The 27,958-nt window shown below is 53.7% G+C and overlaps 2 protein-coding genes across 5 annotated transcripts in view; one reads left to right on the plus strand and one right to left on the minus strand.

The window, feature by feature from the left end:
* PFKP (phosphofructokinase, platelet) overlaps window positions 1-13,129 on the plus strand; it is a 66,429-nt gene extending 53,300 nt beyond the window's left edge. Inside the window, exons 17-23 of one of the 2 annotated variants that reach the window (XM_033102151.1) lie at window positions 1,993-2,145; window positions 5,356-5,520; window positions 7,121-7,182; window positions 7,522-7,633; window positions 8,586-8,685; window positions 12,341-12,443; window positions 12,728-13,129. In XM_033102151.1, the coding sequence (XP_032958042.1) occupies window positions 1,993-2,145; window positions 5,356-5,520; window positions 7,121-7,182; window positions 7,522-7,633; window positions 8,586-8,685; window positions 12,341-12,443; window positions 12,728-12,875 (843 nt within the window). In that variant the 3' untranslated portion in view covers window positions 12,876-13,129. The remainder of the gene's footprint in view (window positions 1-1,992; window positions 2,146-5,355; window positions 5,521-7,120; window positions 7,183-7,521; window positions 7,634-8,585; window positions 8,686-12,340; window positions 12,444-12,727) is intronic. The other variant, XM_033102152.1, reaches the window with a different exon arrangement.
* Window positions 13,130-14,371: 1,242 nt separating this feature from the next.
* PITRM1 (pitrilysin metallopeptidase 1) overlaps window positions 14,372-27,958 on the minus strand; it is a 31,783-nt gene continuing 18,196 nt past the window's right edge. For 2 of the 3 annotated variants that reach the window (XM_033102166.1, XM_033102165.1), the window contains 13 exons: window positions 24,915-25,031; window positions 23,461-23,593; window positions 22,357-22,477; window positions 22,174-22,250; window positions 21,781-21,946; window positions 21,400-21,500; window positions 19,024-19,144; window positions 18,247-18,318; window positions 17,619-17,731; window positions 16,421-16,546; window positions 15,372-15,517; window positions 14,911-15,013; window positions 14,737-14,830 (listed from right to left, as the gene is read on the minus strand). In XM_033102166.1, coding sequence (XP_032958057.1) covers window positions 14,737-14,830; window positions 14,911-15,013; window positions 15,372-15,517; window positions 16,421-16,546; window positions 17,619-17,731; window positions 18,247-18,318; window positions 19,024-19,144; window positions 21,400-21,500; window positions 21,781-21,946; window positions 22,174-22,250; window positions 22,357-22,477; window positions 23,461-23,593; window positions 24,915-25,031 — 1,490 coding nt within the window. Of the gene's footprint in view, window positions 14,831-14,910; window positions 15,014-15,371; window positions 15,518-16,420; window positions 16,547-17,618; window positions 17,732-18,246; window positions 18,319-19,023; window positions 19,145-21,399; window positions 21,501-21,780; window positions 21,947-22,173; window positions 22,251-22,356; window positions 22,478-23,460; window positions 23,594-24,914; window positions 25,032-27,958 lie in introns of all 3 variants that reach the window. The other variant, XM_033102163.1, reaches the window with a different exon arrangement.

A 27,958-nucleotide genomic window follows, 5' to 3' on the forward strand; every position in this document is an offset into this window, starting at 1 on the left:
GGCCCAGCGGGCGTGTGGAACCTGCTGTTCCTCCCAGACTCGTGTTTGTTTCCGCCAAAGGGAAGTAGACTGCTTCTCAGAGGTGTGCTTTCGGGTCAGAACTCAGCTGGGCTGGCCGCGAGTAGGAAGGGGGACGTGCTGGGCCAGGGGCCAAGCCATGGGACGGGGGCCCTGCATCCCTCCTGATCCGCCCGGAGGACCCAGGACCCCAGCGAGTGCTGTGTTTGTCCGACCCCCTCACTCTGTTGCTCTGAGCAGGCAGGCCACCAGCGGATGTTGTGGTGACAGTAGTGGCACCTGCTTGGCCCTGCTGCACTCAGGGTATAGACCTGGTCATCTCCAGTACCAGCAGCCCATCTAGTGCAGAGAGCTGGGTGGGGATTTTGCCCCCGGGGGACATCTGCAATGTTTAGGGACATTTTTTTTTGTCAGCACTCGGCTGGGGGCGCCATTGGCATGAAGATGTTGTTGACCCCCCAGGTGTTGGATACCACCAACAGGGAGCTGTTGGACCAGAAGGTCAAAGGTGCTGAGGGCGGGAGACCGAGATGGTTTCGTGTCCTCGGCTGTTGCGTCTGCATGTCTAGTTGTCCTCACCACCACTTGGTCCTTGTAACACTGCGCTTAGCTCACAGGTGCCTCTCGGAACACAGGTCCCAGTGCACTTAGCGCATCAGAAAGATGAGGGCGCCCAGGGGCCCCTCGCGCGTGCTTCCAGGTGGGTGCTTTCACGCCCCAGAGCGCACACTGCCCTTCCAGTCACAGCAGTGGAGTGCACTGAGTGCGGAGCGGCTGTGACTGCCGCCAGCTGGCGAGGCCACAGCCCTGCGGCCGGACGGCCGGAATTGTGATGGTAAACAGATTGGAGACCAGGGCTGCTTCCCTAAACCGCCGTCCAGTCTCTTCTCAGTGTGGACAGCTCCAGTGTCCAGGGCGGCTTCGTGACGCTGTGAGACATGTCCACTTGGAGCCCAAGGCAGTAGTTGGGTGGGTGGAGGGGTGACGGTTTAGGGGCCGTGGGGCAGATGAGTGACCCCGCGCCTCACCTTCCTCCCGGCGTCTTGGACTAACCCCCCCAGGCCCACTGTCCACACGTCCCCAGGCCACAGGCACCCTCCAGGCACGAAGCCAATGTGTTTTGGGGATCCTTGGGGCAGCAGGGGCCACGTGCCCGTCCAGGGGCCTGGGTCCCAGGCTGCCTCCCACGTGACCCTTCCTGCAGCAGGATATGCGGTGGTCCCCTTGGGGGATAAATAGAGACCACACATGGGCCCGTTTGCCCACAAATGTCTGCCAAACGCCGGCTGTGTCCGGATCTTTGTGGACTCGGGGGTGGTAGACGGTGGGCCTGTGGCACTAATGAGCATTTGATTAACACTTGAGGCAGATGGCCAGTCCCCTCCCTGCCATGTGCCTCCGAGCAGCTGACTTTTTTGACATTGGAGATGAACAATTTCACCTTGGGGTTCCCAAGGAACTAGGGCCACGGTCCTCGGGGCTGTCTTGTGTGAGAATTGCAAAGGGACATGCAGGGAGTGGCCCCTTCTGATGCACAGCCGAGGCACCCGGACGTCTCCCCGAGGGGTTATTCGGTGGAGTCCCGCGCCCCGCTCAGTGCAGGGCGTCACCAGGTTGGCCTGGCCCTGAGACTCCGCCCCAGTTGGCTCCCTTCACCTCCGAGGTGCCAAGAAAGGCCCAGCTGTTCATCCACCACTAACCCCGAATCTGCCTCCGGCCCTGCTTTGCTGCCTCCTGCTTACGTCCCCTCGTGCTGGGCGGGGAGCGCCCCGGCCGAGGCCTCCACACTGTGCCCTGCACTGGCAGGTCTCCTGCTGAGGTCTGCACCCCGAGTCCCCTCGGGACACCTGGGCTCTCACGTAGCACAAGCTCACAGCCTCCTGTCCCACTGACACACACACGGAGGCTCTCGGCCCCACCTGGTGACGGCAGGTGAGGGGCCGGGTGCCTGCTGATCACCCACACCTGCTTCAGGCTTTCGAGAGCTCGGTCATGTTCGCCGAGGCACGTGGCAGCCACCAGGAGCTCTGTGTCCCCATCTGTGTCCTGCCTGCTACCATTAGCAACAGAGTCCCCGGCACAGAGCTGAGCTTGGGCAGTGACACCGCCATAAACGCGGTCGTACAGGTAAGGACGCTGTCCCCCGTCGTGTGCTTGCTCTCACCCTGTGTTCCTGACTGCCCAGGATGAGCCTGGAGGGTCTTTCTGTTTCCCCTCAAGTGGGAGCTGGAAGGGGAAAGCCGGCTGATCGCCCCGAATGAAGCAGCCAAATTTCTTACTACTACTTTTCTCCCCGTTCGCGGAGTTTGTATCCCACTTTCCATGGCAGGGTACTCTTTCCCAGCTTCTCCATCTGAGGGGGAGTCCACCTTGTTCTCTAGAAACGAGATGCTCTGTCAGTGCCCTGGGGGTGGTCACTTGTGTCCCACCTGGACGAGGGCCTGGGATGTCTGCAGGCCAGTGCTGGGGCTGAGGTGATGCGAGGCGTGCGCCTGTTAGGGGATCTCAGCCAGTCGGGTGGGCGTGAGGTCTGGCTGGTCAGCGAGTGGACATGAGGCCTCTGCTGTGGGACGTGGTCCTTCCCCCACAGGGAAAGGGAAGGTGGCCAAGCAGGGGGCCGTGACAGTGACCGCCTCCTTTAGACGGTCCCGCCATGACTGCAGAGCCCCTCAGGAGCCGGCCGTTTCGGTCCAGGTCCGTTGTCCGGAGCTGAATGGCCGTGTGGGGAGAGCAGGAGAAGGCTTTGGCGGGGCCTGCCCTCCCGCATCTCTCGCTCTTAAACTGATGGGCACATCTGAGCCCCTCGCTCATTTTCTCAGTGACGCTGCTGGCGGAGGTGGGCTTGCTCTCACCCTCCCAGGAGGGTGATGGCCTCCATCCCAAGTTGGAAGCTCCCAGGGGCCCTGCCCTGTGTGTCTTTGGAGTTCTGTTTCTTGGCACGTGAAACACGGTCACGGACAGACACATACAGCAGCCCCACGGGCACATCCAGCATCTCCCCCACTGCTCGCCCCAGGTCCGCCTGGCCCTACACCTGGCACGGGACCCCGGCTTTGTCAGCCGTCTGTGCTTTGCAAGGGTCCCCTCCTGGCCCTGTCCAGCTGAGTCCCCAAGGAGCTGCACCTCCTGGGAGCACCAGTCATGGGAGGCCAAGCTCCTAGCCTGTTAAGGAGGCAGGACTGGCTGTGTCCCCACAGCCAAGTCCATGGGGTTTTTTTTTTCTGTTTTAGCACCGCTCTGACCTCCACTGTGGCAGCATTGGAACTGTCACTTGAGGTTTTCCCTCCACTGGGACGATGCCCAGAGATTTTTCTCAGTTGTCCGTGGACCACTGGAGAGCGTCAGCGTTCAGCGGGAGGGGTCATCCCCGCCATGAACCTGGCAGGCGGCATGTGGGCCAGGCAGGGGCACTGCCCTCCCAGACCCCTTCCTCTCACCCAGCATCACAGCCTGCTCCCCACCATGTCCACCAGCTCTGGTCAGCGGCACCTTTGCTGCTGCGGCCTCTCACTTGGCAGGGCTGTTTTTAGTAACTGAATGAGGTGAGGCTGAGATGACGCACTGTTTTTAGAAGAAAGGAATTTGGTCTCTCAGACATAGTGAGATGACACGGACAGAGAAGTTAGGAACGGCGTGGCTAAGCTCCACAGGCTGACAGTGCCAGCCAGCTGACACTGTTCTGACACTTGGTGGCTCACAGAGACCTTGGCTCGGTCATCAGGGTCACTCCTGTTTCTTTATCAAGGGGTCGCTGCTAAGAGACATGTATTCAGATGGCCTTGCAGGAGAGCTGCTTTGCGGCGTGTCCTTTTGCCACTAAGCTGTTATAATGCTGTTCTCTGCCTGGGTGACAGTAATCTCTGCCTTAGGTGGCCTGCTAGGGGGAACCTGTGACTGCAGCTCTGGGGGGCCCGGGCATCCCACCGGCGTGTGCAGCCTTGCTCCGTCCACCTCCACCCCCCGCAGGGTTCCTCTGAGAATTCCCCCCCCCACCCACTGCCAGCACCGCGTGCGCCCTGCGGCAGCCGCGGGTCCTCAGGCTGTGCGACGTCATCCCCACCTGCCTCAGTGCCCGATTGCTCTAACGTCTCGGCTCCTGGAGGCCGCAGAGCAGCTGCCTACTGGAGCACGTGCCGAATTGTGAGGGAATCGGGTTATTTGGGGAAGATGGGGCTCCAGCAGGGAAACTGACCCAACAGGTACAGGGCTGACCTTGGCGGAGCCTGTGTGAGGGACCCGCACACGTGACCAGAGCACTCGAGCAGGCTTCCCAGCAGCGTTGTGCCTCCCTGTGCAAACCCTCCCGCCTGGTCCTGCACCACCGCCCCCCCCCCCCAAGGGCTGTTCAGACCCCCTAGGGATGCCTGTGTGACTGGCCCTGGCTGGCAGGTGTGCGGGCGGGTCGCCTGTTCCTCCACTGGCTGCCGCTGCCCAGCATTTGCCGGGCGCCGCTGGGCTCCCGGTCGGGCCGAGCCTGCCTGCGAGTCCTGCCCTGATGGGACTTGCGGTCTCTGAGGGGCGATGGCTTCTGTGAGGAAGGGCCGCGAGGTGTCCCAGCAGCAACGCTGGTCCCTGCAGGCAGATGGCTTCCTGAGGAAGTGACTCTTGTCTGGGTCGGCGCGAGAGGCAGGAAGGGGCCTGCGAGTCCCCTGCCGCGGTAACAGACGTCCACACACATGGCGCCTCACCACTCGCTGCTGTCACAGTGCTGTCACGGTTCTGGAGGCCGCGCGTGCGAGGTGACTTCACTGGGTTGAGGTCACGACGTCTTGCTCGGCTGCTACAGCTGCCGTGTGCCCTGGCCCCAGGCCCTTCCTCGCTTGCAAGGCCTGCAGCCTGGCCCTTGCTCCATGGTCACTGGCGTCCCTCGGGGTCTGGGGCAGGGCTGCAGGGCACGGAGGCAGCAGGCTGGGGTCTGCAGAAAGGCTTTGAGGTGCTGGGAGAAGGAGGAGCTGCTGAGGACCCAGGAAGGCATGTCAGGCTCCAAAGACAGAGCCGGCGGGATGCAGGGCCTGAGGGGCACCGCAGCGGGACAGTGGGTGAGGCGTCTCTGTGTTCCTGAGGGAGGCTGGCGGCTGGTGGCCTTAGGGGACCTGTTGTCTGTGTCTGGAGGCGCGTGGGGCCGTTGTGTGGGAGCCACTCTCCCTGTCAGTTGCAGGGGACCGGACCCAGAGGTCACGGGAGCTTTTCAGAATGAAACCAAACCCCAGAGCTTGGCAGTGACTGAGGCTGGGGCCGGGGCTGGTGGCCTCTGCAGCTGTGTGGGCGCTGGTGTGGCACCTGTGGCCACAGGGCCAGGCCCTGCTCCGGCGTGACCCATGTCCTTCTCTCTGCCAGACGTGTGACCGCATCAAGCAGTCAGCCAGCGGGACCAAGCGCCGTGTGTTCATCATCGAGACCATGGGCGGGTACTGCGGCTACCTGGCCAACATGGGGGCCCTGGCTGCCGGCGCCGACGCCGCCTACATCTTCGAGGAGCCCTTTGACATCAGGGACCTGCAGGTACGTGCCGTGCTTGTCACCGGGTCCTCCCGGGGCCACTGCCTCGTGCTGCGTGTTCTGAGAGGTTGGACGACCCACATCCCGGAGTCGGGGTCCTGGGCGGTGCCCTGTCTATGGTGACAGTGTGAGCATGTGACCCAGGGCACCTCCCACTGTCCCACAGCCCACGCAGTTTTGTCTGCCATGCTGTCATGCGCTAGGCAGTCGCCGTGCTTTTTGTAGGCCACTGGCTGCTTAAGGAGAACACCCAGCGTTCCCGGCGACCTCACAGGCTCCCCACGGCCTCCCCTGCCCTGTGGTCCGGGCGTGGGCAGAGCAACTGTGGCCCTGTCCACTGTTAGTCCTGGACATAGTGAGGGACACTGCGGGAGACACAGCGGCAGGCTCAACACAACGGGAAGCGCGCTGCCTCCTGCTCTTCCCTGCAGCTCCTTTCCTTTAAAACATGGTGGGTTTTGGCAGCAGGTATTTTAAGAGCGGTTTTCGGTTTAGGGCAGAGGTTTCCTGTATACCCGCTGCCCCTACCCCCACACAAACAGCTTTCCCTCCACAAGACCTCCAGACTGGGCCCGTGAGAGCCGATGGACCCCCAGGAACACACCATCAGCCCCCCCAATCTACAGCTGACGCTAGGGTTCACACTGCTGTTGCAGGTGCCTCCTGTTCTAAATCAGCAAGGGTTTCTCGGGGCCCAGCTTTGGCTGGAGGGCAAATTGGGCCAGTGCTTGTGGGGTCGGTGGGCGGCCGGGCCCCCATGGTGGCACAGGGATAGGCTGGGGTGGGACCCCCGGGCACATACTGGAAGTCAGCCTGTTCAGGACAGGCATTGGCAAGTAAAACACAACTGCAATGCACACGGCTCCATGCAGGTCACAATTTTGTTGTTTCTGAACCAACTCTGTCAAGGAGAGGGACACTGGATGTTTTCACTAGTATCTGTGACTTGCCACCTTGAGCTGTGACTTTCTCCACAATACTGAATTACTCCACTTCAAACCCCTGTGTAAAGACGCCTGGCCAGCACATGCCACAGCTCTGGGAATGTAGCAGAGGCTTAATGAATGTAATCACGACTGGGATTTGCTGATACATAAATACCACCTGTTTTGTGTTTTCTCTCTCAAGATAGAGTTTCTTCCTTAGAGTCTTTGTGCGCAAAATTGAGTCTTGTAAATTTCTGTTGCCGCCTACCCCCAAACGCTCGTTCGGCAGCTGTATCCGATTCCATATAAAGTGAGGTGACTCATACTTTCCTCTGAGTTGAAAATACTGTCGTGAAAATAGATAAGGACACAGAGGGCAAGCATACAGAATACATGAATTAATGTTTTTAGAGGGAAACCTTTTTATTTTGGAAAGTGTTTTCCATGAAAGCTGAGCTCCACTCAACTAAACAAGCGTGCGCAGCAACATGATGTTGTCCCCTTCGCCACTGCACTTGTCCCTACCTGATGCACTGTTGTCCTTGCCACAATAATATAAACCTGGAGGGCAGCTGCTCCGCTCATCACTTAGGGTGGCACAGGACCCGGTGCAGGGCCTGGCACGCAGCCGGCTCTCGCTGGATTTCCCGTGTGACTGACGGAGCCCTCTCTCCTAGTCCAACGTGGAGCACCTGACGGAGAAGATGAAGACCACCATTCAGAGGGGGCTCGTGCTCAGGTAAGCAGCCCCTTGCCTGCCCTCAGGGGGGACCTGGCTGCTCTGAAGGAACCAGTGTCACGGTCTAACCCCAGCCAGCCGCCCGTGTCCGCCAGGACCCTCGCTCGGAGTAATGCAGGGCCAAGGAAGCAGAGGGACTGTTTTGTGTGAAAAACTCGCGTGCACTTGGATAACTGAAGGGTAGCTTCTTGAAATTCCCTTTTCCTTGCAGTCTTTTTAAAAAGAGATTTCCAAGTCATTTCTTTCACGAGTCCGCTGCCCTTTATAGAAAAGACGGTGGCATGAGGCTGGGGTGGCCGCTGGGGGCACGGCCCTGAGCCCACGCTCCCTGTGTCTCAGGAACGAGAGCTGCAGTGAGAACTACACCACCGACTTTATCTACCAGCTGTACTCGGAGGAGGGCAAAGGCGTGTTCGACTGCAGGAAGAACGTGCTGGGCCACATGCAGCAGGTGGGGAAGCTGCGCGCGGCCCTCGGGCGCCACCCGGCAGGCCAGGAAGCTGTCACTCTCGCGGCTTCCTTATAGACGGATGTCTTAGCTTATGTTAGCCATGTCGGGGGAGGAAAACGTGTGTTTGTAAGTAAATCCCAAGATGACTAAAAACATGCGAACTCTGTTGTGGTTCCACTTAGAAGTCCTACCAGATGGCACTGGCTTTGGGAATTCTGTTGTTGGTGATATTTGGGTAGATGGGCATTTTAGGGGAAATGGTCAGCTTTCATACAGTGATACCAGTTAATGAAAACTTTATTCAAATTAAGCCCCTCTTTCCATACTGGGCCTTCATCACCATTGAGAATGGAGTAGCACACAAGTGACGTTTATTTGCACAAAGGCAGTAGCATGTGGAAACTACGCTGGGGTGCACTGTCTGGTTTACACGCGTGCCTCACATGACAAAGCAGGAGGTGGGCTGGAGTCGGGCCCAGACTCCTGACCACACATCCGTCTCACCACCACTCCTGTGGGTGACTTAGGGACTTTTCACCTCGCCCAACGTTCATTTCAGAGGGTCCCTGAATCTCCTGAAATATTTTTGTAAAAGTGAGCCCAGAACTGACCAGATTCTTAAAGGAAACTGGGACCCCCCACTCGCTGCCCCAAAATAAGGTTGAGAAGTTGATAGAAGATTCTGAAGTAATGAGGATGCTTGCCTCATGGGCTCAGCTGAGGCTGCAGGGGTCACCAGGCTGGCTTTTGTCTGGTCCCAACTATACATGAGGAGGTAAAATTTACAAACAACAAATCCCTAAAAACCCCAAAAGCCGTATTTACAAATTTGAGTCTCCTAAAAATGTGATTTGTGTCAAATAGTAATTTTATTCCCATTTCATTTTGAAAAATAAACAACCGGTAAGATATTTTGCGTGACTAACATTTCTGATAACTCTTACCGCAACAGGGCGGGGCGCCTTCCCCGTTTGACAGAAACTTTGGAACCAAAATCTCTGCCCGAGCCATGCAGTGGATCACCACGAAGCTGAAGGAGGCGCAGGGGAAAGGTACTGAGTGACACTGGGTGGCCTGTGGGGACGAGGGTCTGTCTGGAAGAGGGACTGGTTCCTCCTCTGCCTGAGCCCAGCCCGGAGCTGCACTGACGTTGGTTTTACCCCTTTCAGACTGAGGCTGCTCCATACGACAGTCAAGGTTCTACCTAGGTGTACGTGTAATTCATAACATGCTTTATTCCTGCTTGTTAGCGATGGGAGGCACCGAGTCATCTAGTAACACGCCTCTTAAGAGCCAAAACATTGCTGTGCACATACACACGGGGCTCCTTAGCAAGACCCCAAGATGTCGTTTCTCCCTGTTTTAGTCTGTGCTCCATGGACACTGTGGAGTGGCTTTTACGTAAGACTCTGCTCATTCAGACCTTCACTGTAGACAAAACAAGGACCGGAGGTGTCCAGGATGCTTCCTCCCCCACCGCCTACGTGTGTGCTTGTCCCATGTGTCACGCCACCCCAGAAGCACCTGGGACTCCGTGAGACCCAGCCCTCGCTTCCTCTGGTTACGGGCTCATTAAACCTTGGTGCTGTTTCCCAGTCCAGCTGCTTCCGTGGTCTCCGTGAGCAGAAGCAGCGAGTGTTCCTGGGACTGGCAAGCTGACAGGGCGCAGAGTTGTGACAGGCCTGTGCTGATGTGCATCCGCTATGACAGCGCCTCCCCTGACCCCGCTGCCCTCGCCCCCAGTGTCCAACCAGGCCGGACGCTCGGCCACCAGGCTGGTTCTCAACTAGTGTCAGCACCACGTGCTTCCCTGAGGGGCGAGCCAGTCCCTTACATCTGGGACACTTGACCTGGCACCCTTAGACCACTGCTGTCATGTGGGCCTGACAGGCTCCCTGTGGCTGAGGCCAACTTCACACCCGAGGGAAAGGCCGGCTCTTCCTGCCTGTGTAACGTCGTTTCTCCTGTGGGCTCAGGGATTGTTTTCCTAGACTGGTTGGTTATGTTTGATATTTTGCTTTGTTTATATTATTTTAGAGGATTAATGTGTTGTTGTTTTTCCTGAAGTCTGTTTCATCTGATACACATATGGCTACACCCCCTTTTCTCTGGATACCACTTGCTTGGAGTGTCGCTTTCCACCTTTTGAGTCTCTTTGTCCTTGTAGCTGAGCTGTGTCTCTGGGCGGCAGCATATGGTTAGGTTTTGTTTTTTGATCCAACCTGCTCCAAAATATTTCGATATTATTTTAGAGCATTTTTTTGTACTTTGTTATAGCACGTTTCTATTTTATATTCTGGCAGTCGCGCTGCAGGTATCTGTCCTCCGCCTGCGTATACTTGTTCCAAGGCGTCTTTTAGTGAAGTGCTCTTAACTCTAATGTAGCCAATTTACTTTTTCCTTTACGGTTTGAGCTTTTTGTTACTACAATATTCTTTCACATTTAGTTCTTTAAGCCACTTGAATTGACACGAAGTTTAAGGTCTATCTAATTTCATTTTCTTCCATGTAATCGATTATTTGGGTCCCCGTATTGAAAAAGCCATTTTCGCCACTCAGCAGTGTCATCTCTATCATAGCCCAGTATCTAGTATCGATCCACTTACAGGGCTATTTGGTTCAGTTTCAGGGATGTAATTATTGATCCTTGCCCATATCCCAGTTTTACAAACAACTGGTGACACCTGCCAGGGCAGCGCGACCTGGGCCGTCCTCCAGGCCTGGCCACTTCTGGCCTCTCCTGCTGTCACAGCAACAGTAGAAGCAGCCTGTCCAGACCCACCCCAGATTCCGTGAGATTTTCTGTCGTTGGTGGTTGTGCTCGGGGAGTGCATTTAATCAATAAATCATGGGTAGGAAGACTTGACATCCACTGGATTTGTAATTTGTGAACATCGTCTCTCTCCATATATTTAGGTCTTTTGTTTTCTCTAACTAAAGCATTGTCGTACTGAAAGATCTTGCATCTCTTTTGGTAAGTTTATTCCTGACTTGATTTTTAAAAAATACATTGTAAGTAGCAGTGAATATTTTTTCTTATTAGTGGTGTTTAGAAATATAATTAACTTTTAAAAGTTGGTTTTTCAATCTCTGGGAATTAATTCTAATAATTATTTATGGATTCCTTTTGTTTTCTTTTGGATTTGACGTCCACATACATGATCTGTGCATGAGTTTTGGTTTTTTCTTGGCCCTACTCCAGAGACACCCTGAATGGATGTGGTGGTGGCAGAACTGCTGTCTCAGTCTTGACCTTCGTGGGAATAGGGATGCCTTCCATGCTTCCTGACCACAAATTCCTGTTGGTCTGTTACTCTGACGTTCATTACATCATTTTTCAGTCATGAAAGGATCTTACACTCTTTGCAATGACTGAGGTGGTTGTTTAAGTCTTAATGGCTTTCCTAGTGTTAAGCCCCTTTTGCTTTCCTGGGGGACCCGTCCACCCCCCGGCTGTATTCTCTGTACTCCCTACGCTGGCTTTTTACTTTGGCCCTTTTCCTGCTCATCTTGTCCATCAGGTGCTGGGTCAGGCTTGTTCGTTTTCTAAGAAGTCGGGGGGTTGGGGAGGGGACAAAAGGGGGGTGGTTCCCTCGGAAATAAATTGTAAGATAGGAGTTTTGATTTCTGGAAGTTTGATAAAACTCCCCCCGACACCTCCCATCAAAGCCCATTTTCTTTGCAGAGAGACCTAGCTGACTGCTGAGTTTCTTTACTGTTTATACAACTACTGGTGTTTTTTCCTTGAATCACTTCTGTATTATATAAGACCCGGTCTCATAGTAAAGTAAGACAGGGTGTCTTGTATTAATTTTTGCTCCAAAAGATGCATTAGAGTTGATAGTCTGGCTAGGTCTTATTTTTGGGGAAACATGATGTATTTCCTAGGAAATTTTCAAAACATTTGGCATGAAAATTTTCATAATGGCCTCCTTTTAATGCCGGCAGCATTTCTGGTCCCCATCCCTTCCAGATTTGGGTTATCTGTGCCGATATCTACATCTCACCCCTCAGTTTTCTTGATCAGTCTTACCAGATCTGGATGTTTATTCATTTAATTTCCGATGTTTGACTTCCACAAAAACAGCGATGTAGAGTATCAACTTTACTTTTCAGAGAACTTGGATGCTTTCTTCGTTTGTTTTCTACGTTAACTTATGCTTGTTTCTCCCTACTTTTTGGATTTACTTTCTTCTTTTCCCAGTTCATCTAAGGATGCTTATCGTGGTACCTTCTGGCTGCTCACAGTATGTCCAGTTAAGCATAGTTTCTTATTAGCATTTAGCTCAAGTCCATCTTTCTGCAGTTGGAGCCCCTTTTCCTACTCCAGTGGTTAGTGAGCTGCTATGTATTCAGGACCTTACTCCCTGTGAAGCATCTCAGTGCCAAGAGCAGGTAACAGCCCCTCCCACGGTGAGTGTGGAGTGAGGGTGGCCTGGCACTTACCCATCTGTGCCTCCCTCCTCCCCTAGTCCCGAGGGGACTCCCGGGGTTCCTCTGCCCACCTCGTGGCAGCTCCTGGGGAGCCTGGGTGTATGGCTTCCATGCACGGAGGTGTGAGGGGTCTGACTTCTTCCTCCCCCCACAGGACTCCGCTCAAAACGTCAGCGAGCCTTCTTTCCCACCTTTCCTGTCTTCGTGAGCCTTTGACCTGCCCGTTCAACACGACCACATATTCAGTGTCAGATCGTTGTCTGTCTTTTCCAGGAAAAAGGTTTGTAACTGATGATTCCATCTGTGTGCTGGGAATCTGCAAAAGAAACCTCCTTTTCCAACCTGTGGCAGAACTGAAGAAGGAGACGGACTTCGAGTAAGTAAACCGAACGCCACAGGTCTAAACCGTAATGCCGTTAGGAGGACTGGACCATGGGTCCTCCAGGGCAGGGGACGCCGCTGTCAGTTAATCTGTAACTACTGGAAGTCACTCATGGTAGTATTTTAAGGAAACAGTTGGCTAATACGTTTAGAAACAGGGCAGGGAGGGTTTGTAGAAATAGAAATAAAATGGTTTCACTGGACCTCTGAAAACCGCCTTGCCCTCCGCCTTCACTGGCATTGGGCGGGGCACTCACCGTCGCTGCCCCCCGTTTGCAGGCACAGAATTCCCAAAGAGCAGTGGTGGCTGAAGCTGCGGCCACTCATGAAGATCCTGGCCAAGTACAAGGCCAGCCTGGAGGTGTCCGACGCGGGCGACATAGAGCACGTGCAGCGCCGCGGCCACGGGGAACCTGCAGCCATCTAGACGCCACCGGACCTGCAGCGTCTGGCGCCGCGTGGACTTCCTGTTTACCACCCGTTTTTGTAACACTTAAGTTATTTATGAGCATTGTGCGTGAGTGTTGTCGACTTTAATCCCTAACCACAGAGCACCCGTCCTGTGCCCTTCACACCCCCGGGGCGCTGGGACTCCAGGGACTTGTCTGCTGTCCCTCCCACTGTCTCCTGCTTTAATCTGTGCACTCCCAGTGGAAATTAAACGTTTGGCTAAAGCTCCAACCACAGTACTAAGTTTCTTTCATTTTTTTAATTGGGCATTTAGACCTCGGGCTCTGTGGGTAGTTTTGTGGGCAGGTACTGGCAACTTATTTTTAGAGGGATCATGAACTAAGCTGCACAAAGGCACAAAGGAGAAAGGCAACGCTGTAACACACAGCAAACGCAGGCCATGTCACGTGTGCAGAGCAAGCCCTGGACCAGGACACCAGGTGAGGTGACCCAACTGTGGCTGCATGGTCCCTTCTAAAGTGGGACCAGGTGTAGCATTAAAATCAGACCCCGCGTTCGTGCCTCAGGGGCAAGGTGAGCTGACACCCTTCGTCCCAGCTGCACACGGAAGGCACCGTTCCTGGGGGACCCGTGTGGAACCCTCCGGATGACAGTGGCACATTGGGCCTAAAACATGTTATTTAGTATCTGGAGTGAAAAGCTTTTCTGCCTCTTTTCTCCGGTCTCAAGTCTGAGACAAGAAAGGATCGGCCTGTCCACGCGCCATGGGGGAAGGACTCGTATGGAGAGGTGGATGAGCAGAAACACAGGCGGACCTCAGAGACGGGGTGGGGGTGGGTGCTGCCAGACCATCACAGTAAAGCGCGTCACACAAAGTCCTGTAACTGTTACGTTATCCTGTAGCCAGTGTACAATAGCAGTATGTCTAAAACAATACACGTACCTTGATTAAAAAGACTATATTGCTTAAAAATGCTGACAATCTTTTGCGCCTGTTGGCAAAATGGCGCCCAGAGACCTGCCGGATGCAGGGCTGCCCCAAACCTTTGGTCTGTAACACACATCTGCCAAATGCAGCCAAGCGGGGTCTGCCTGGAGGCTGTGTAGGAACTGAGGAGCAAACGACAAAGGACTTCGTCTGACAAATGTGAAGTAACATGAGACAGAGCCCTCCGGTACAGACAGAGTGGGGAGGGAGCATTTGAGATCTCTCTCCTGGGCGTGGGGTAGCACTTTGGCTCAAATAAACTCAGAAACAATTTTTTAAAAAATGTAGAGACAAGTTAATGATTATTAACCCAGAACACAGCAAGTTCTCGCAGGGGATCCCAGCAGGCTGCTCTGTTTATCATGCGTCTGTTCAAAGACTGACCCCCTCCCCCCGTCTTTGGTGTGACTGTTATAAACCAAGGCAGATGTTAGAACACCTTAGTTCGTTTATTCATGTCACTCATTGATTTTTTAGTAAAGGCCATAAAAATTACTTTAGCAAAATGTCATTTAAAACAATGACTAAAGCACAGGTAGGTCAGAGTTGCCTTTTATTTTTAAATGTTTTAAATAAGTGTCATAGGATAAATAAGGTAAAATAAGCATTTCTATCAAGAAGTCTTCCAGTAGTAATGTGCATCTCTGGCATTTAATACAAGATTATTTCAGTTTCTTCATAATCACACAGTTTCCACCTGCTTTAAGAGAGAACTCAGTTTTGGTCTGACTTGCCAGGCAGGACGTACCTTTGGCAAAATTGCCAGAATGCTAAATGACGACGGTATTTGGGAAGAACAATCACTTTTCTGACCGTTCAAAGTGCATTTGACTTGGGCTTACTTCCCGGGCCTGTGAGCTTGTGGCAGCTAAGTCCCGAGCACAGCTGGTCATCTGATTATCCAGGATGGATCGCTGGCGATTTTCATGTTCTCAGGCCCCAGCAGCGCCAGCCCGTGAGGGCTCCTCCCGATGCCCAGGTACCTGAAAGGGAAAGGGGGTCAGGGCTGTTTCCCCGACAGATGCGTCAGGGTCACAGGCTCTGGCCACAAGCTCATGCTCACTTGTCGCTCACGTCGATGAGGCCTTGGCGGTGGACAGCAAAGAGCTGCTCCCTGTGCGCTTGCTTCAGCTCATCCGAGAGGCCGTACAGGAAGTGGTCCATGCCTGGAAGGGACACAGGTGAGTGACGGCGGAGCTGAGCCTGCTCCACGGGTACCAATGGACACATTTCCAGCCAAGGGCAAACCGCGGGCCTTCACTTTCCCACGGAGCCACTCCCATTTGGGACAAGGAGGAAGATGAGTGACTGAGGGCCACGCTGGGACGGTCTCTGCCCCACGTGGGTCACACCGCCCGGGCCATTCACAGTGCACTCACTCAAGCTCTGAGATGACAGGACGTGACCCCTTTCAAGTGGCAACAAAGAGGCAACACTTGAGGCAAACTCAAGGTGGACGTTTGCGTGTCACAAGGAGGGGGTAGGGGACCTCAGCCTGGAACTGCCTCTTATTGCTCCCAATACCTTTGCTTGAGGGAGCCACCGGCGCGTCCACCTGGGAGAACACAGACAGCTTGGCCTCGTCAATGTCCTGCTGTGAGAACCTCCCAGATCTGGCCCAGTCAACGGCCTCTGCAAAAGCCTGGAGCGTTTCTGTTGAACGTGGATCCCTAGGAGACCCAAAAGGTCAGCTACTCACACGTTTGCCAATGGAAAAGTGAGCGACAACCCAGACTGACATCACAGCTCCAACACTTCCTAGTTGTTCACAGTGCTTAGTCCAACGGCCCACTGACAAACCAACACTCTGGGAATGCACGCCCAGCCACATGGGCCAGGGACACCCTTCCTCCTGGAGGTGTGGTCCGCCTACCCGTGTCACCACCGGCCTCTGTAATGTCATTAAAAGAGGAAGTCGGGTGGACGGAGGAACGTCAAACTGAGCGGAGGACTCAAGGAGAAACGCCACGAAAGGTTCAATGCCAACCGTCACTTCCACAAGACGCACCCCGAGGAGTCGCCGTAAGTGGGCCAGTCGGAGCTGCCGTCTGAGGGGAGACAGCTGCAGAGCCCTTTGTCCACACGGCACACACAGCCCGGCTCGTGCTGAGGGTGGGCCCAGCTCCCGGCACCCACACCAGGAAGGGCCACACAGTTGGCAGGAGCAGAGAGAAGTGCGTCAGCAACACAAGCAATCTGCCCCTTCCCGAGTCAGAGCACGCGTGTTCAGAAGAGAGCCACAGAAAAGGAAGACTTCCTCTAACTAGGGCAGGCTCCTCTGTCTGAGTCCCGGAGCCCAGCAAGCTCAGGGCACCTCCTAGTGAAATGCACTCCCCACCCAATGCCAGGATCCAGCTAAAGCAGTGTTCCCTGTTGTCTCCCACTGTCCCCAGAACCTAGCAGCCAAAAGGACACTGGTGGTGTGGCTGAGTGCTGAAGAGTCGGAAAAGGGGAACAATCTTTTTTTCAAGTTCACACCAATGTGCGACATGACGACACTGATGATTTTAGAGCGAGTGACTGTCAGCGACGTGAGATGTGTCCACACGTATGAAACAGTCAGAAAAACTCACCTATATGAGTAAAAAGTGAATATTCCATTATGACTGAGTTTAGCGCCTCCACCATAAGCACCACCTTTTTCTCGAATTTCTGTGTGCAAGAATTTAGCAGTCATCAAACTTGCCAGGATCTTAAGACTGAAATGAATGATTGGAAAATGCAAGTTAAAAATAACACGGTTGGCAGGAAAGTGTCATATATAATAATACAAAGTTATCCAAAAAGGCGTCAAGGGTATAATTCAGTGAAAACAAAAAGAAAACCACTTCGTAAAGTAATATATACACCCCGGTCCCTAGGAGAAAGCCTGAGGAAGACGACATTTCACACAGCGGCTTGGGTTGGCAGGGTCGAGGGGAGAAGGGCTGGGGGGACAGGCCTGTCGCACGCTTCCGGCTCTGACACTCGGGGCATTTCGCAGTGTGTGGGGAGCATCATTTACTTAAATCCCACACCAGCATGTGCGTGTATGTGTGCGTGGGGGCTGGTTTGAGAGGCCCTGGAATATGTATTCTGTACGTTCCGCTAACTTACACGAGGAATGCGAACAGCTGACATCCTCGGAGGGAAAAGGGTGGTCCTAGGAAACGCCTTCCCAGGACAGAGTGGGCGGGGCCGCGCCCCGACACGACCGCCGTCGTGGGAGGCATAGCGTCCAGTCCCCGAGGGAACACAGGCCCGACGAAGAGCTAAACGGAGGCGTGAGCACATGTCCCGAAAGAAGTGCCGCCCTCACTGGGGACCCCACGCCCAGGGTCTGAGCTCATGGGCTCTGCTCTCTCCATAGACTGGGGTTTACCCTCCGTGTGTTTTTCTCTGGAAATTTCTATTACCTCTGTGTTTCCTAAGGGACTCACATTCACTGTTGGAAAATTCTAAATACAAAAAAGGCAAAAAAACCCCCCAAAATTGATAGCCCCAGTACCCAGGGGTACCGCTTGGAACATTCCAGTGTTTTAAATCTCCCTATTCTATCCAATAGCAGAAACATACACCAACCACTCTTCCTGATGGCCTAGCATCATGTCTATTTCCTACAGGAATGGAGATGAACTGAGAAAATCACATTACGCTTACAGTTCCTACATTAACTGTTCCGGAACCCAGTGGCTCCAGTCCCCCACACCCCCCAAACCCACTGAGTTTTTGGGTTTCTATGTGGCCGCCCTGTCCCCTTGTGCGGTGTCATTTTCATGCCCTTGTCTGTACCTGGCGTGGTCTGGGTCTGTGTAGGGGGCGGTTCTGACACATTCGCCAACGTAGTTCACGGGGAACGGGAACAGGAAGTGCGTCTTCATCTGGCAAGGCCTGAAAGTGGGGTCCTGGGGGGGAAGGCCAGGCTGTGTCACTGTGAGGGGCTCACAGGCGCTACCCGCAGAGGTGCCACCTAGACTTGTGAAAGTCCTACTTCCCATGGGAACCTTCCGACCTTGCCACAGGCTTCAAGTGTAATCAGCAGGCAGTCAGAAACATGTCACCCACATCATCTGAACCACCTGTGGACTGAGCGATCTCATCTTTCCCTTTTTCCCGGGAACAAGGTAAGAAGCGTTCTCTGTGATGAACCAAACCGCATGCCCCAATGAGCCACGCTGAGTGGCAGGGATCACACGGCCAACGTGGAGGTGAATGAACGAGTCAGGCAGTTATGTGAAAACGGGGCTGCAGTGATGAAGCCGCAGGAAGGGACAAGGTCTTCATGCAGTGGGACCGGAGCCAGGACCCCGCGGCTCCTACACCCCAGCCAGGGAGGCACCTGGCAACGGAGGGCAGGCCCCCGCTGCCGGCGGGACACGGACAAGGTGGCTCTGAAGTGACCGGGACTTGGTTAACTTACTGTGATCAGCTTCCTGAGGACCTGGGAGCCACTAACGTGAGAGCTGCTGCCCCATCCGGGAGGTGCAGGTTTCTGAAAATAAAATGTTTCCAAGAGAAATGAGAACAATCCCAACTCACTTGAAATAGCTAACAAGGCACACTGCAGAAAATTCAGAGGCAATAAGAAGTATTAGGGTGCATTGCTTAGGTGTTTTACGTAACAGTGTTTTCATTATGTGTGGAGCTTCCTGACAGGTTTTCGGATGCCGGGGAGCTGCAGCACACCCTCTGCCCCTTCCATCAGGTCCCATCGGGGAGGGCTCTGGGAAGACGGGGCGGCCCACGGGGGGTTGAGGAACCAGGGACGTACGAGCGGACAGCAGAAGTTCATCCTCTGCAAAACCTGCAGACTTGTCAACCTGCCCCTCTACTGGGCCCGGTGCACTGGCTCACACCCACTTTGTAAGCGAATCATGATTGACTAGAATGTTCCAGCTGTGATTATTCTAGAGACACGGTGTGTCACTGAGTCAAGGAAAAGCCTCACAGCCAGCAGAAAGACCAGCTTTGTCAGGCCACCAATTTTGGCTGTTTCTACAGAAGTGTGTCCCAGTCCCCAGGGTCGTTCCCTATTAGTGACAATAGGAACACTGGATCACAGGCCAAACTACCTGGTGTGAAGTCACTTCCAACTGGACTGGACTGAACCCTCCCTGTCTCCTCATTGGCAGTGGGGATGTCGGGAACCCATGTCACATACAGGTCCTGTGTGGCCTGGCGCCTGGCCGGCTCTCACCTGCACCACCTGTGGGGGCTCCGGCTCCTGCTCCAGTCGCCTCCGCCCCAGGCTTCTGAGGAAGTCGCCCACCACCTGTTCCGTCTGAGACATCTGCTGGGGGGTCGCGTTCACTGAACACCTGTTTAAACAATCACATATGTGCAGAAAACCCTTACTACAGAACATAAAACTGTTCCACCAATTCACTATATCTTGTATAAACAACAAAACCAAAATAACAGATTAATACGAGGTGTGATTAAAAACATATGGCGAATGTTTAAATAAAAATATTACAGTAAAGGACACATTGCCATTAATCCCCCTCAAAATACTCCCCTTCGCTTTGAACACACATCCCATCATTCTTGCCACTTTCTGAGGCAGTTCTAGAAGTTCTCTTTTGTGAGTGTCTTTAGTTGTGCTGTCGTGGCTGCCTCGATGTCCTGAATCATTTTGACTTTGGGGAAGAGCTAGAAGTTGCACAGTGTCAGATCCTGTGAATAAGGTGAATGAGGACACACAGTAATGTTTTTATTTAACAGAAATTGCTGTTTAACAGAAGCGATGTGTGACACGAAGCGTTGTCATGATGGAGGATGATTTACCGCACACTTTAAAACAACCTTCTCTCAACCTTAGCTCACACCCGACTGACTGCACCGAAGAAGTTGACACTTGTCACACACTGTTCCTAAGTTCCACGTGCCACTTTCCATATTGAAGATCCCTGCCTTTCCATTGGATGACATTCTGTGGCAGCATTCACTGTATTGTTTGATCACAACAGAAAGACTCCAAGTCACACATTGCTTCTGGTATATGGCAATTTCTGTTAAATGAAAACATCATCGTGTGTCCTCATCCACCTTACTCACCAGATATGGCACCATGTGACTTCTGGCTCTTCCCCAAAGTGAAAATGATTCAGGACATCGAGGCAGCCACAACAGCGCAAATAAAGACACTCATGACAGAGGACTTCCAGAACTTGTTTTATAAAGTGGCAAGAACGACGGGATAGGATAAGTGTGTTGAAAGGGAGAAAGAGTATTTTGAGGGGGATTAATGACAATGTGTCTTTTACCAAAATAATTTTTTTTAATTTAAACATTCACTATATTGTTTGATTGCAACTTGTACATTGTTTTTGTATAAAATAATGCTCAAAAATGTTAACAAGAGACAGTAGCCAAATATGGAAACAACCAGAGGCTACTTGACCAGTCTTTCAAGTGTTAGAAAGCCCTGTCACATCTTTAAATATTTCCCAGATGGTAACGGCCATCAAGACGCAGAGACAGAACTTCTGACTAAATCCTCTTCTGAAGACTCAAGGACACTGTCTGCCAACACCTTCAGACTTACACTTCAAGTCGAAAGCTTAAATGCCTGGCTGAGACAACATCAGCCTGAAGGAGCAAACAGGTCACTGCGGCAGGAGCAGTCACCAGAGGACCAGCTGGTTGTAACTCCTGCAGCTTCTGCAGAAGGTGTAACATTATCACATAGCAGCTACGCCAACTATACAGTACACTGACATTTTTCTTCTTTTGGCCTGTCCTAAATTTATTTATTTGAATTGACAGTATGCACCATTAAAGTACCATAATTATTAACATGTCCCAACTGCCTTGCCATAAACCTGCAAACTTGTGTTTTAGGGAGGAAGAAACAGAAGGTCCCTGTGGCTAAGTGGCTAAGACACCGTGGGTGGAGGGTCAGTGCTGCCCAAGGACTGGCAGTCAGCTTGGCCCTGGCCAAGGCCTGGCGCTGACCTCAGGGCGTCCCTCCTGCCGCCCAGATGGTCTGGGGGCACCTGCCCGTGAGCCCCAAGAACCGACGCGGGAAGGCACTGGCACGGGAAGGCACTGGCACGCTCCACGTGCAGCTAGCTACAAGGTAACCACAACCTGTGTCCTGGGAGCGAGATGCTGAAAATGGACCAACTGCTCATCACAGCTGAATTCCGTCCCTGCTCACCAGCCTGAGGGCCTAGGGCCATCTATACATGCATGTCCTCAAACCGTTGTGTAGTATTTACAAGAACTTCACGTTTTTGCTGTGGCCTCACTGATGGCTCGTTGACAGGATGTACACTGTGTACTTTGGGAGCGACACGATAGATGCGTGCAGTCAGCCTAGGACTAAGTGAGCTCACCACTCGGGGGAGCGGGGAGTTCTGCCCCACCTCCCACAGCCCTTATTCAGCTTAGTGTGTTGTCCCCAGATGAAATAAATGCTCTCTATTACCAGCACACGTGGGGTCCGGAACCGGCGCTGTGACCTAAACGAGCATTCTTTGTGGGACGACCAGCCCGTGCATCCGCCCACGATGCTGACTGGAAGGGGACGAACCGCACGTCTGTGCTCGGGAACCCGCACGAGCCCCACCTCATGTTCTCGCAGTCCAGTAAGTACTGCTGGATGCGCGGGAGCTTCTCCAGGACAGGTGCGATGTCCGCCATTTCCGCGACGCCCTTCATCAGCCTCACCTACGCCAAAGGGACAGCACCTGGAGGCGGCGCCCGGCCCCAGCCCGGAAGCCAGAAAGCCGGGCGCGGGGGCCGTGGGCCTGCACGTGAGGTGCACTCGCCTGCCTTGGGGAGAGGGCCTGGCAGGGTGCGGGCAGGAGGAAGGTACTCCATTTATTTCCCCATGAGCTCTGGTCACTTAGAGTCAGCTTTTCTGGGACATAAACGGGGCCCCGGAGCATAGCAGCGACTCTGAACGACCTGCTAACGCACAGTACTCCACTTCCCCTCGGCTCGGTACCTGCTCCATCCCACTGAAGGTCTCCTGCAGGTCCCCCGCGGGCGTCAGGGTCCTGCTGGCACAGATGGACGCGTAGAGGTGCCCCGAGTCAGGGACCCCGTTGGACAGCTCTTGGGCGGCCATTTTCACCAACACCCTGAAGTGCTCTTCCTCCTCAAAGCACGGGCTATGGGCACAGAAAGGTGCCCCGGTCCCCACTCAGGCCCTCGCCACACCACGGCACATTCCCAAGTGTGAGCGTCACACGGGGCAAACATCCTCCCATCCTCCAGGCCTTCAGGAACGGCTGCCAAACGGGCTCTGAAGCCGACAACCCACAGAGCAAAGCCCCCCTTGCCAGCCGCAGCAGAGCTCTGGTCACCCTAGGGATAACGTCTCCGCAAATGCGGTCACCTGTTGAATATGTCAGCCCACAGATGCATCATGTCCGGGAGGTTCCGGTCCAGGCAAAAAGAGGAAAACAGCACACCCTATAGCAGCAAAGACAGAAGGCCTGAGGTGCGACGCCAGCCACAGAAAACCACACAGGGGAGCAGGCCCCAGCTGCCGGCCGCCCCCCTGCCGAGCGGGCCCCACCTGCTCGTAGGTGTCCAGCTGTGAGTCATCTGGCAGCACGTGGGGAGCCGCGCTCATGCCGCCGGTTTTCAGCTCTATCTGCTGAGCCTGCTGCCTGTAGTCCAGGCTGCCGCAGCCCAGTCTGGGGACAGCAGAGAGGGTCACATCACAACTTTCTCGGCCCGTGTCCCACATGCTGGCCCCAAAGCCGCCCGGGGACCATGGCGCACATGGCAGGCCCTCTCCTGGGGAGCCAGGCCCGCTCGGGGCTCACCGGTGCAGCACCTGCAGTGGACACCGACCGCCTCCCCACTGCGGCTGTCCAACGCCCCATGGGTCTTCCCTACACTGTCCTCCAGAACATTATGACAGACACCCTGCTCAAACACTTGGTAGCCTCGGGCCAAATGTGAACAATAAGCCTTCCTGCACTTGTAAGAAAAGTGAAAGTCATGTGGACATTGATGAGGCTTTCGTGAGAAACACTCTAACTGCTGCTCCTGACGCGAGAAGCAACAACACCGTAGGGTTTTTCTAAAACCACCGGAGCCAGGAGAGAATGAGCCGTATTTAGGGACGGGCAGAGGACCCTGGGACGTCAAAGGCATCTCTCCTGATGGGTCCCAGCACCTTGCTCGTGGGTGGACATGACGCGGGAGGGGACCCAGCTGACAGCTCCCCTCGCCGACCACTCAGCCTGCCACCCTTGGCCTCGGAGACCCAGCAGAGGGTCAGGGACACACGCCTGTATTCTCAGTCTGCTCAGGTGCTCACCCAGGGACGAGGGGTCACGACAGCAACGTGGTGGCAGAGGGTCCACGCCACGGCCAGCCCAGGCCCACATGTCAGATTTACTCATTTTCTGATGCGAAACCATCATTCTTGTCACAATCTTAGAAAGAGCCCAGTCCCCGAGGCACATGTACCTGAACTACCTCACATCGAGGTTGACAACTGCGTTAGTAAAACCACCCCACAAATACACCATCCCCTTTACACACTAACAACGCTATGGGTCTTGAAAGTGACTCACGGAGACGTGACCGTGGACGCAAGGAAACACACACACAAGGAAGCAGCAGGGACGACGCAGCACGAGGGCTGAGGCGCACGGACGGGCCTTACTTGGTGAGGACGCTGCAGAAGAGCGGCACGTAGGGCCCCAGCTCGGGGGGCAGCGAGTGCAGGCTGCAGAAGGCGCGGAAGTAGACCACGCCGTTGGTGGGCTGCGCGCAGTACTGCACCGGGACGTTCCCAGCTGCGGACAGAGGCACGCGACTTCAATTTTCAGCAGTAAAATTTTAATCATGTGATCCTTGGTCAGTATTTAAAAATGCCAATGCTTTTCATGGGTGGAAGTTTAACATTTATGTTACTGAACAGACACTGGTCATTTGCTGTAACTCAGACAAATTTCCCTATTGATCTTCCACTGTGGTAACAGCTGAGTCTTGAAGAACGCCCTGCTTTTGGACAACCAGCACTGGGAAGTGTCCTTCGGGTTGCATAGCCACCCAGCACCCAAGACAAGCTGGTCCTTGTCTCCTTTACCCAGAGGGGACTGACAGTCATTCCTGCAGCATCTGTCCCCGCTTCCCACCCAGCCCAAATGCCATGCATCCTCCCTAACAAGTCCCCAGGCCCCTGACGGCCCAGCGTGCAGCCCCCGGCACAGGCTGTCCATGGTCCCCAGCCCCTGGGGGTGGGGGTGGCTGTGCATTCCATCTTTATGTCCCTAAGCACAGTGCCCCAACCAGCAGAAGGATGCAGGCGCTCGCTGATGACAGACTTATCCTAGTTCTGTAATGAACACTTCGTGACCCAAGTGGGGGGATTAAAGGTCAGTGGGACGCTAACCCTGCTTTCCAGGGGAAAGGACCGCACGCCAACAGAGCAGACGTGGTGAACGCGACAGTCCTGTTACAACCAACAGGGAGGAAAGGGACGCCCACGGACGTCAGCGAGGAGCTCCAACACAACAGGCTCTGAATGTACACTGGAGGGGACGGGTCAGAATACGCTCAGCACAGGGCTGGGAGGTCAAGTCACGCCATGTGGAAGCTGAGTGTCCACCCGCACAGGGGACGCTGTTCCAGACAGAGGCCTCCTGTGCTTCTGACCAGAAGTGACAGACTAGGGAGGAAACCGCGGGACAAAATGCAAGATGGGATGCCAGCGGCCTGCAGCTCCCTCCCGTTCTGCACGCTGGCAGACAGGCGCTGTGAGGCATCTCCAGGTTCTCCAGGTGCTGTCACCTGTCCTAGCCTGATGGCTGAGCTGGAGAGCACATGCAGCAAGGGCTCAGAGGGGGCCTGTGTGCTTTACGAGCTGCTGTCATGCTGCGGCAGCGGCACCCTGACCCTGACTCAGTGCCCGGCCACACCACTCAGAGGAAAGGACGCAGGCCTGCCTGAGCAGACAAGTCCACGTCACTGAGTGGTGAGGCCACCTAAGGAGACGCCAAGGGCAGGACTAGGGAGCGTGCGGCGCTCCCACGCTTCAGGACAGACGTGCACACCTGACTCCACGGCCCCGTGACGCTCCCACAGCCCGCACCACGCCTGCCAGAGCTCACTGACCTGCCGGGACCACTGCCAGCTCGGTGAACGGGATGCTGCGTTCGATGTCCGACACCTTCAGCGCGGGCAGACACGAGGCATCGTGGGCCTCACTTTGCTGGGTCTGTAATTCCAAACCTGGGAAAAGGGGGAGCATTAGGGCGGCAGCGACTGCCAGGCCTGACGTCCTGCCCTCTGTCACTAAGCCACAACACTTGCACCGCCACTCCCGAGAGCAACAGGTGCAGGGGCGTGAGTACCTGCTCGCAGGCAGCTCTGCTAAGCTCATCCTCAACGAAAGCAAGGGGCAGTTTTGCTGGGGGTTGGGTGCTTGGCTGAAGCAGGTTCCCCGCTCCCCAAGTTTTACACTAGATAAACTCATTTTTAGAGTTTTCAGACCATTTCTTAGTGGACTAAAGTTTAGTGACTTTTGTATTGTTTCTTACTTCAAGTTTACTAACCTCAGCAAAGTCCTTGTATAGTCCCATACATTTCACAAATTATAAAAATGCTTAAAGACCCATGGTCTGGGTCTGCTCTTCGCATGGTCTGATGGGATGCGAGAGGCCCCCCCATTCCCCGAGTCTGCACAGAACCGCCGGCCCGGCCAGTGGGGGATTCACGCGGCCCTGTGTCACGCGACCCACGGCAGAGCTGACAGGAGCAAGGGGAACAGACGGCCTGGTTTAAAGTCCTGTCACACACAGAAGTGCATCACGTCACACGGGAACGGCGCCCTGGAGTCTGACCTCCACGTCCGGCTCCCCAAAGGTCCCCAAGAGCCACAGACCATGGAACTGGCCTGAGAGAGGTGGGAGTCAGGGCAGCTCGTCACAGGCCATGCCAGGGCTGTGCCCAGGTCCCAGCACAGGCTCACCCGCTCCCTTCCGGCTCGTCCCTGCACACATTACACTCAAACCTCTGGGACGATCACAGCCCTCCTCACCTGCTGTCACCCCTGCCCCAGTCATCCAAGTGTCCCAAGCCCTTGTCCCTCAGACGTTCTCTAACTCAGCGTGTTTGACTTGAAAATGCCAAGGCCTCCTGCCTCTTCACCTGCCCAGCCCTGGCGACAGCTCACAGGCCCACCTCCTGCGTCCTCTGAAACACCCCCGGCCCTCTCTGAATGCACGGAGCCCCGTCACCAGGCCACGTGCTCCCAACTGCAGGGCCACACCCCTTCCCAGTACATAATGTTACACAGACACCCCAAACTGCAAGATTAGTGTTTAACACGTCAGATGAGAGACCATTCCCATTTTTCCCTTGGTGCTAACCCACAGTGGCCTTGGGTTCTTCCCACGAAGTCCACACCTAAGACTTCCTGACCGGAGGGGACCACTGAGCGCACTGGCAAGTGTTCTCCTTCACGGAACTCTGCCACCATCTGTAAAATGCGATCTGTAAGAATGCAACCCCCGGGGCTGCATTCGTTCACACACGGTGTGGACTAGAGTAACTGGTTTCCTTTAAAACAGAGAACACCACACAGCTGGCCAGGAATCTGGTCACTCAGGGAGTGTCCGTTCTGTTGCTGAGGTGTGGAATTATGTCCTGCGCAAATTAAAAATGGGAGACGGTTGTTTCCCCGTCTTGGCTATTGTAGATAATGCTACCCGAACATAAGTGTACACATGTCTTTCCAAAGCAGTGTTTTCGTTTTCTTTGGGCAAATACGCAGACGTGGAATTGCTAGATCATATGAGCGTTCTAGTCTTAATATTTTAAGGACCCTCCATACTGCTTTTCATAGTGGCCATATCCATTTAATTGCCATTTGTGACGAGATGGATGGCTCTTGAGACTATTATGCTAAGTGAAATAAGTTAGGTGGAAAAGGATAAGAACCATATCATTTCACTCATGTGGGATACAAAACAAAAAAAGTAACCAACAAGTAACAAGATGTTCATAGACACAGACAACAGATTGGTGGGTACAAGAGGGGCGGGTTTAGGGGACAGCAAAGAGGGTACAGGGGGTCAAATATATAGTAATGGATGGAAACTAGACCTTGGGTGGTGAGCACACCACAGAGTGCACAGATGTTGGATTGTAATGCTGCACACCTGAAAATTAGTATGTCATTAACCAATGTTACCCCAATAAATTTAATTCAAAAATATCTCCTAGAGCAACAGCAATAGCAAAAAAAAACAAACAAAAAAAAAACAACAACAATCTCCAAGACAAAGCAATGGAAGATGGATGGGTGGGATTCCATCAAAATAAAAAGCTGCACAGCAAAAGAAAACATCAACAAAATAAAAAAGCAATCTACAGAATGGGAGAACATATTTGCAAATCACATAAGGGTTTAATATTTAAAATATATACAGATTTCATACAATGAAATACAAAAAACAATCCCATTAAAAAATGGGCAGAGGACCTAAATAGACATTTCTCCAAAGAGGACACACAGATGCCCAACAGACATATGAAAAGATGCTTAAGGTCACTAATCACCAGAGAAATGAAAATAAAAACCACAATGAGATACCCCTTCCCTCCTGTCAGAATGGCCACTATCAATAAATCAACAAACAACAAGTGTCTCACTTGTATGCAGAATTTAAAAACAAACAAACAAAAGAAAAGCTAGCTCACAGATACAGAGAACAGACTGGTGGTTGCCAGAAACAGGGGGTTGGAGTGGGAAAATGGGTGAAGGGGTCAAAGGGACAACTTCCAGTTATAAAATAGTAAGTCCTGGGGATGGAATACACAGCACGGTGACTATAGTTGATACTGTACGCTTCCAAGTTACTAAGAGAGTAAATCTTAAGAGTTCTCGTGAGAAAAACAACTACAACTCTTTGGTGACATGTGTTAACTAGAAGCCGTGTGGGGATCAGCTCACAAGACACACATACAGCACTTCACGATCACTGAAACTAGTGTGTCAAATATACCCCAAACAAAAACCAAAAAATGGAGATGGAACCTGTCACCTGGCACCCACAAAACACAAGTTTGTGTTCAGTTTCATTCACAAATAGCACGTTTACGCAGGATCTTACGTGCTATTTGTGAATGAAGAACTCTCATTCACAAGAACGTGC

The sequence above is a fragment of the Rhinolophus ferrumequinum genome, unplaced genomic scaffold (assembly GCF_004115265.2).
Source record: "Rhinolophus ferrumequinum isolate MPI-CBG mRhiFer1 unplaced genomic scaffold, mRhiFer1_v1.p scaffold_109_arrow_ctg1, whole genome shotgun sequence".
NCBI classification, from domain to species: domain Eukaryota; kingdom Metazoa; phylum Chordata; class Mammalia; order Chiroptera; family Rhinolophidae; genus Rhinolophus; species Rhinolophus ferrumequinum.